This window comes from Clupea harengus, chromosome 2 (genome assembly GCF_900700415.2).
Source record: "Clupea harengus chromosome 2, Ch_v2.0.2, whole genome shotgun sequence".
NCBI lineage: Eukaryota > Metazoa > Chordata > Actinopteri > Clupeiformes > Clupeidae > Clupea > Clupea harengus.
This window is the reverse complement of record NC_045153.1, coordinates 5173832-5183281: the sequence shown is the minus strand read 5'-3', so window position 1 is coordinate 5183281 and position 9450 is coordinate 5173832. Positions and strand designations below refer to the sequence as shown.

Genomic DNA, 9450 nt, shown 5'->3' with positions numbered 1-9450 from the left:
ACATGTGAATGATGCATCTTGGGAGACTGAGTCTTTGGCCTTTGTCTGTAGCTGTGGTTCCCCTCACCTTCTCTCTCCTCCCCCTCTGCTCTGTGTTTGGGGTGTTTCTGCTTCCTGCGGCGTCTGCTCTTCCTCTGGGCGGGGGAGAACTCGTGCTCCCGCAGCTCCAGCGTGCTCAGAGTCACCTCCACCATCTCCATCTCCAGCTCCTCCCCACAGCCCTGCGCCTCCTCCTCTTCCTCCTCCTCATCCTCAGGTTTCACCTGCTCACCTGCAGCAGAGCACACAAGCAGGTCAACAGACAGAAAAACTCACTCACTCACTCACACACACACACACACACACACACACACACACACACACAAGTACACACACACACCAAAACACACACACCAGTACACACACACACACCAGAACACACACACCAGAACACACACACCAGAACACACACACCAGTACACACACACACACACACACCAGTGCACACACACACACACCAGTACAAACACACACACACACAATTTCACCCTCAATATCAGATATAAACACACACTAGGATAAGGTTAATGTGAGCGAGTGCGTGCCCCAGTTAAGGTTGATGCGGTTGCACACAAAGATAAGAGTGGGGAAGAGAGAGGGGGACGGACTGGAGAGAGTGGGGAAGAGAGAGAGGGACGGACTGGAGAGAGCGTGATAAAGATTGGAGTGGGGAAGAGAGAGAGGGACGGACTGGAGAGAGCATGATAAAGATTGGAGTGGGGAAGAGAGAGGGGGACGGACTGGAGAGAGCATGATAAAGATAAGAGTGGGGAAGAGAGAGAGGGACGGACTGGAGAGAGCATGCCTCACCTGCGTTCTCTGTGTCAGCGGTCATGAGAGCTGCTGCACTGGAGGCCTTCTTCTTCCTCTTCCACGCTTTCTTTGAGGAACTGAAGATGTTGGAGAGCTCAGTGTCGCCCCCTGTGGGCCACACAGTACTGTTTCACACACACACATCTCAGGCACTGAACACAGGCACTCCCTGTACCTCTCTTAGTGCTAACAGGAGACTCTAAGAGATGGGCGTCTCTCATACAGTTTCTCTCATAGAGATGGCGTCTCATACAGTTTCTCTCAGAGATGAGCGTCTCTCATACAGTTTCTCTCAGAGATGAGCGTCTCTCATACAGTTTCTCTCATAGAGATGGGGTCTCTCATACAGTTTCTCTCATAGAGATGGCGTCTCTCATACAGTTTCTCTCATAGAGATGGCGTCTCTCATACAGTTTCTCTCAGGGATGACCGTCTCTCATACAGTTTCTCTCATAGAGATGGCGTCTCTCATACAGTTTCTCTCAGGGATGACCGTCTCTCATACAGTTTCTCTCATAGAGATGGCGTCTCTCATACAGTTTCTCTCAGGGATGACCGTCTCTCATATAGTTTCTTTCAGAGATAAGGGTCTCATACATTCACTCAGAGATAAGGGTCTCATACATTGTCTAGGCATCACTCATATGTCATTATTGAAACAATTATTATAATGTATATTAAATATATTCAATATAAATATTTTAATAATACGTTATATTTCCATTACATCGCCCAAACATTGCACGTGACAAAAGCCAAGGTAAAATAAAATGACATGAAGTTTAATTAAAGACACTTTTTTTTAGTGTTCTACTGCACACTAGCAGTGTCCGCACATGGAGTGTGACCCCCTTCACCCACCGTAGATGTGGAGCGTGGCCAGGGTGGCGTGCACCCGCTGCACCTCGCGGAAGGTGGCGCGCCGCGTGGCGAACTGGAGCGGGCGCAGCCTGGGGTCCCTCTTGTCCAGGGGCGGGGCGCGGCCCCCGAAGAAGATGTTCTTGTTGTAGCTGGGGGCGCGCAGGAAGATGGCCACGGCCTCCTGCAGCAGCGGCGACCAGCTCTCCAGCAGCTCCTGGATGTCCTGCACACACCAGGAGGGATACACACACACAGGGGAACCGTTACGGAGACGCACAGGGGAACCGTTACAGAGACGCACAGGGGAACCTTTACAGAGGCGCACAGGGGAACCATTACGGATACGCACAGGGGAACCATTACGGATACGCACAGGGGAACCATTACGGATACGCACAGGGGAACCGTTACAGAGACAGACAGGGGAACCGTTACAGAGACGCACAGGGGAACCGTTACAGAGACGCACAGCACAGGGGAACCGTTACAGAGTGAGTGAGCTGTCAACTTGATTTTGCCAAATTATTAAATTAGCTTTAGTTCCTTGCCAGTTGCTCATAGAGCCCAACGTCCATGACCCATTTCACAGTGTCACTTAAGCTTCATCAATCACAGCGCAGTGGGAGTCCTGATGGCACACTGATGGAGACCAAGGGAGACGCTGAGGCTCGTACCTTCACTAGGGCAGCTTCATTATACCTCCTGAGGGTGGAACCCGCTGATTTGGGGGCATGGCTTCGGTTCTGCGAGTCTCGAAGGCCCTGAGCAGTTCCGCGCTTGGCTCTAACTGTGTAGCGGTGGAACGTCTTGTGCTGCACGATTTCCTTCCTGTTTTAGGGGTTAGGACACAGAGTTAGGACACAGAGTTAGGACACAGGGTTAGGACACAGGGTTAGGACACAGAGTTAGGACACAGGGTTAGGACACAGAGTTAGGACACAGGGTTAGAACAAAGTAACATGGCTCAACTAAGCACTCATCCACAAATATAAATATAATGATTAGTTATCAGTTATTTCTTATAGTTCTTTATTATACGGCTCTTCAGACTGTTCCAAAAAGTACCGTTGATTTGAATGGGCCATCCCAACGTTCGCAGGTGAATATTTCTTGATATTCACCGCTGCGAAAAGATATTGACCGCTGTCATTGGCAACGGGTTTTGTGCTTGTAATTCACATCTTTCATATCATTCCGCAAGTAGTCCGGTCATTTACCGTAACAGACTCATTGTAATTTGAAGTCAGCAAGTAATGGGTTGCTACGCAACACCTGAAACTTAAAAGTGTATTGTCTGTCGGGCTGCGCGTCGGGTTCCTGTTCGCCCCGTCGGGATTTATTTTTGGATAATGACCTCCGGACAATACATTATCCCTTACGTAATCAATGCAATGCCGACCTGGGCCCCATTTCCCAGAAGTGTTGACTAACCACAGTGGTGAGTGACACAGACAGTGTTCAATATGATCGTCTTTCGAACATTTCATTTAGTTTTAACCACACTTTTTGGAAGTGCACCCTAAAACTCCCCACTCACCCCTGGAACACTGCCCACTCACCCCTGGAACACTGCCCACTCACCCCCGGAACACTGCCCACTCACCCCCGGAACACTGCCCACTCACCCCCAGAACTGCCCACTCACCCCTGGAACACTGCCCACTCACCCCTGGAACACTGCCCACTCACCCCTGGAACACTGCCCACTCACCCCTGGAACACTGCCCACTCACCCCTGGAACACTGCCCACTCACCCCCGGAACGCTGCCCCAGAACTGCCCACTCACCCCTGGAACGCTGCCCCAGAACTGCCCACTCACCCCTGGAACACTGCCCCAGAACTGCCCACTCACCCCCGGAACGCTGCCCCAGAACTGCCCACTCACCCCTGGAACACTGCCCCAGCGAAGTGTCCTCCTCCGGTCATCAGAACGACCCACACACTCTTGCTGCTCAGGGCCAGCAGAGAGGCCACCAGATCATCACCTTCTGCAGACTGCGGACACACACACACACACACACACACACACACACACACACACACACACACACACACACACACACACACACACACACACACACACACACACACACAGGTGAGGACTCACTACACAATAGCTTTAAAAGTGATTCAAATCTCACCATTTTAAACATCATCTGTCAAAAAAGTTTGAGGCATTCTTTATAAAATGTAATAATAGTTTTAATATTTGGGATTGTTATTATTATTATTATTATTCATTGATTGTTTTAATTTTAAATTGATATTGTGTAATATTTCTAATGTTTCTTTTCAAATGTTTTGTAACTCTTTGGACAAAAGTGTCTGCTAAGTACTTTAACCATACCATAACCATACCTAACACTGTACAGTTATGGAATTAACAGAAAACCTTGATAAAATCCATGTGTGTGTGTGTGTGTGTGTGTGTGTGTTTGTGCGTGTGTGTGTGCGTGCGTGTGTGCGTGTCTATGTGTCCAGTATTGCTCTCTAAGCAGGCAGCAGATATGATATAAAAATGGGAGGCTATTCCATAGTTTAGGACCAACGACAGTAAAAGCTCGATCACCCTTTAATTTATAATTTGACCAAGATAAAACCACCATCAGAGGATCTTACGACCCTTGACAGACCATAAGTGATGGAGATAATTTCCAAACACTGTTAATGACTTAAGAATATAATAATCAAGTGCCTTGTATTATTAATTACCTTGTATGAATCATGTACTTATGTAAGCAGGAACATGGCTTTTCTGTGTTTCTGCGTGTGTGTAACTTAGATTATTAGGTGCCACTTAGTCTGCATATGTACAAGAGCATGTTTAGACCAGAAGTGATAAGAAGGGACGAACTGTGCTTCTTCCGACCTTGTGCAAAACTTCCATCCGTGCCTCGGACGTCAGAACGCTGAACGCTCAACGTATCCCTGCTGAACGCTCAACTTATGTCTATATAAACCTTGTGCGATGTGTTTATCATTGCTTCACTTTCAGCCTTGTGCTGGGAGTGAGCCTGATTGCAATTGTTGTTGTTTGTCTAATAAATATACTTATATGCAGCTCAACTAGGGTGAATTTTCACCTATCAATAAGGGTCAGGAGATCTGAAAAAGGCTGGAGCTAGACCATTCACAGCCTTAAAAACAACAATAATATGTGGCTTGTCATGTACAGGCAGGGGGGTATTTGTCGTACGTGGTTTAGTGACAAACCTGGATAAGTTAACTCCTAATAGAAGAGCCCTCTGACGTTGTTTTGCTAGGAGAAGGAACCAATGGGGGTTCTTTTATTAGGAGGTTTACCACTTACTCTGAGTTAACTTGTCCAGGTTTGTATGAAACAACAATAACATGTGGCGTGTCATGTATAAGCTGGGGTACGTTCGTCGTAGAGTTGAAGCTAAGTTAATCAATTGGCCTTTTAGCCCGTTAAGATTAGCGAGCTGATTGAGAACAGCAAATATCGGTTCGTTAACGGCTGATCCGCATCCTAATCATGTGGTTAATTTCAACCAGGCTAAAGTTATCATGGCATTTGCGCGTGCACGTCCTACTTCAAAAGGCAGGAAAGGTCGATCACCAAAACCATGATTTTCTAACGGTATAATGGTTCTAAACTCAAAGAAAAGGGCTCTTTTTTTTCTCCGCTGGCGAGTAGGAGATGAACATGAACGCTTATGAAGAATACAAGACCATAATCATGGCAAAATTCAACACCACCACCGCTGTGAGAGCAAGGTGTGTTGGGATGTTTATAGAGTGATATCTATGTATGAATACCTGGCGGCAAGTGTCCACTGGTACAGAGGTTGCCTCTACCGGTTTGAATCTGCATGGTTGCTAGTTCAAATACCCTCACCTCCTTCCTCGATGTAGTTTTACATTTCCTTGGAAGTCGCTTTGAATAAAAGCGTCTGTTAAATTACTAAATGTATTAATAACAAATGCAATAAATTGAAGCAGTGAAAATAAATTGTCTGTATTTCTCTCTATTCTTATCATGAGTCCACCTTAATCATTTTCTACAATAATGATATGCTATGGTGTACTAATAACACTCATATAATTATGAGTGCTTTTTTCTCCGCATCACCGACACTACAAAAATGTATCACTCGCAAAAAAGCGCAAGACAGTCAATGTTCGACTGTGGTGTTTGCAATAAATGACTCGAGAAGGTCTTGTAAATTAATGATTCCTTGTCGGCTGAATCGGTAGCGCTCATACAAGAATAATGGATCTTGGCGATCGCAAAGAACTCTCTCCCTCCGCTAATCTAACTCTAATATCAGTCCTTGGTCAATGGGATCCCTCCTTTTTCCGGGGGTGTGGCAAGCTTATCCAGCTACACTTAAGTTAGCCTGCCCTGGAGCAGGTTAGTGCTAATCGATATGTAACTATGGTGATTTATCAAAAGTTGCTTCCACGAACCAAAAAGAGGGGCGTTTTTTATCTTAGCCTGAAAATTAGCTCGCTAAACCGTTTAGCGAGCTACGACGAATACCCCCCTGGTGTATGAAACAACAATAACATGTGGCGTGTCATGTACAGACTGGTGTATGAAACAACAATAACATGTGGCGTGTCATGTATAGGCTGGTGTATGAAACAACAATAACATGTAGCGTGTCATGTATAAGCTGGTTTATGAAACAACAATAACATGTAGCGTGTCATGTATAGGCTGGTGTATGAAACAACAATAACATGTGGCGTGTCATGTATAGGCTGGTTTATGAAACAACAATAAAATGTAGCGTGTCATGTATAAGCTGGTTTATGAAACAACAATAACATGTAGCGTGTCATGTATAGGCTGGTGTATGTGCCTACCCTCTTCCTCTGTAGAACACAGCGCTGCACAGACAGGTACTGGCCCTGGGCGTTCTGGAACACCGCCTTGCTGGAGACGCGGCCCGCAGACACCTCCCTCTCCGCTGGGCGCGATGGCCCCTCAGGGGTCACCTCATCGCCATAGAAACCCTGGTCGCTCTCAGAGTCCGAGTCGGAAGAATCCGAACCAGAGATGCTGGACACGTCGCCTGGAGGGAAATGAATTGGGACATGTGATTGGCCAGTGGTTTGAGGGGGTAGATTAAATGCTTCTGATTGGTGAACAGCAGGAGGGAGGGGATGAATTAGGGCAGGTGATTGGCCAACAGCTGGAGGGAGGGGATGAATTAGGGCAGGTGATTGGCCAACAGCTGGAGGGAGGGAATGAATTAGGGCAGGTGATTGGCCAACGGTCAACACATTTCTGACTACTACACTACTATGATGTCGTGAATAACTATGTAATATACACTCTACTTTCAGAGAACGTGAAGAAATTGAGCTACAAATACAATACAGAGGTTACAAAGGTTTCTCTGCTATGCGTGAATGTGTGTGTGTGTATGTGTGTGTGTATGTGTTTCTCACCTGTCCCTGTTTTGCTCTCAAACTCCTCTGCTGTGACGGGGGGTCTCCCAGCCAGCCTCAGTCTCAGGTTAAACCTGTGCCAGTCCAGTTTGTAGTGCTCCATCTGTGCCAAAGCAGGACACGGCGCAGTCAGCACCACACTCATGTGTGTGCGTGTGTGTGTGTGTGTCATGTGCGTGTGCGTCGTGTGTGTGTGTGTGTGCGTGTGCGTGTGCGTGTGCGTGTGCGTGTGCGTGTGTATCGTGTGTGTGTGTGTGTGTCATGTGTGTGTGTGTGTGTGTGTGTGTGTGCGTCGTGTGTGTGTGTGTGTGTGTGTGTGTGTATCGTGTGTGTGTGTGTGTGTGTGTGTGTGTGTGTGTGAGTGTGTGTGTGTGTGTGTGCGCCTCCTCACCTGCTCCTCCCTGCTGTCAAAGGGGCAGTGGCAGGCGGAGCAGAGCCTCCTGTCCGACACCTCCGGCTGGGATCCATCTCTGGCGGTCACCTCTCCACTCCGCACACACTCAGGACTCGCCCGCCTGACTCCAGCCGGGGTCACCTCCTCAGGGCAGTGGGGGGACTCTGGGGGCGTGGGGGAAAGGACATTGCACTCAAAATATCATAATAAGCAATCGAAGCAAAGCAAGCACAAGAGTTAAACTAACGCAAATCATGCAGCTAACCTAGAAACCTACTGGGTGAATCTGTCATGACTGATGTTGTATGATTGGAGCGGTTTGTGACAAGTATTGTTGTATAGCTGCTATTGTATTTATTATTACTTTTCAGGATTTATGTCTAACTATACTTGGCCCCTGCTTGACAAAAATAGGAGAATGTCGATTTGTCAACAGCCATGTGCTTCTTTGGGATTTTGACATTACAAAGAATGGACATGCAAAAAGGTAATACAAAGTGATTACATTTAAACAGCACTTATTTGTGAGAGGCGCCTAAACACAAGGGGCCTCATGGATCTAAACTATCATTTCCAGTAACTCGCAGGTCTTACAATGTTAGTACACAAGTTCAATATTTTCTTCAGTTTTTATTTATTTATTTATTTATCTATTTATGTATGTATTTGGTCCATCTCTTCATGGATTTGCCGTACTAGGTTAGCTTTACTAGTGTTAGGTTAGGTCAGGTTTACTAGATTAACTAGATAACCTAGTACGCCTATTACTAGGTAAAGCTAAATCTGTTAGCGCTGACTTGCTGATCCATTCCCTCTTTTTACACTTTAATTATGGCCAAGTCCAGTGACTGCAGTTCTGACGCCTCGCTCAGGATCATTACACTTTAATTATGGCCAAGTCCAGTGACTGCAGCTCCTCTGACTCCCCGCTGAGCATCAGAGCCGGCGCTGATCTGGCGATCTGTAGATCATACGCACCTTCCCTGCCGGCGGTGGGCTCAGTCTGCAGGGAGATCCCGTGAGTGTGTGAATCGGTGACCTCCCTCAGGCCCCCCATCAGCACGAGGTCCTGGGTGGCCTCAAACACTGAGCGTGTCTCTGGGGCGGACGCCATTTACTCACCAGGAGAGGGACACACCTGAGACACCTGAGACACGCACACACAGCAGCCTTAGTACACACTAGTCTCCTGGACAGGCTTAGTACACACTAGTCTCCCGAACAGAATTAGTACACACTAGTCACACTAGTCTACTATACGACTACACTGATGTTAGACAAGGCCTGGAACATGCAAACTATCAACCACAACATCTTGGGCTCTGTAATAAGATAGCAACAGAATAACTGATTAAAAAGAATACTTACAAAAAAAACAGCGGTGGTAAAACAGAGCTGAAACGTCTTTAACATAATAATGTCTTCAACATGACGAACTTGTTCTACATTTTACAAAGGTGTTTAAAACTACAAAAATGTTTTGGAAGGCTTGCTGGCTGACAGCAGTTGAGTTTTTGAGAGAGGGGGACACGTAGGAAAGAAAAAGGCGACTTCTGTATCTTACTGGGTACTTCATCCTTGAACAATCATCAGAAACAGACGAAACCTAGATAAACTCATTGACGAAGCCTAAACAAATGGACGCGTCTAGCTGTTGTGATAATCATGTAACTTGAATGATGTAAGACTGGACTCTGTAAGATAACAGGGTATCTGTGACACGTAGCTTACGGAGAACAGCAACTATGAGATATGAAAACAATTGAGTTGGTCAATGCGTCCAAAGAACCCAAAGCACACGTTCTGTTACACTCAATTTCAATACTTACGTACAGACGACGTACTACAGCGGATATTTACAACACTCCACTCAACTCAAATCGACAGCATGGCCAGTAACGTTAAGGTGGCTAGCTCGCT

General features: G+C 46.7%; 1 protein-coding gene across 1 annotated transcript in view; it reads right to left on the bottom strand.

Annotated features, from left to right (window-relative positions):
* The window catches only part of ankzf1 (ankyrin repeat and zinc finger peptidyl tRNA hydrolase 1), a 13528-nt gene extending 4840 nt beyond the window's left edge, over nucleotides 1–8688 (bottom strand). The window contains exons 1-9 of the mRNA XM_031581130.1: nucleotides 8509–8688; nucleotides 7528–7694; nucleotides 7137–7239; nucleotides 6549–6757; nucleotides 3601–3710; nucleotides 2388–2541; nucleotides 1714–1936; nucleotides 850–960; nucleotides 68–271 (exon numbers count right to left, since the gene is read on the bottom strand). Of these exons, the coding sequence (XP_031436990.1) occupies nucleotides 68–271; nucleotides 850–960; nucleotides 1714–1936; nucleotides 2388–2541; nucleotides 3601–3710; nucleotides 6549–6757; nucleotides 7137–7239; nucleotides 7528–7694; nucleotides 8509–8644 (1417 nt within the window). The 5' untranslated portion in view covers nucleotides 8645–8688. The remainder of the gene's footprint in view (nucleotides 1–67; nucleotides 272–849; nucleotides 961–1713; nucleotides 1937–2387; nucleotides 2542–3600; nucleotides 3711–6548; nucleotides 6758–7136; nucleotides 7240–7527; nucleotides 7695–8508) is intronic.
* Between the last annotated feature and the right edge of the window lie 762 nt (nucleotides 8689–9450).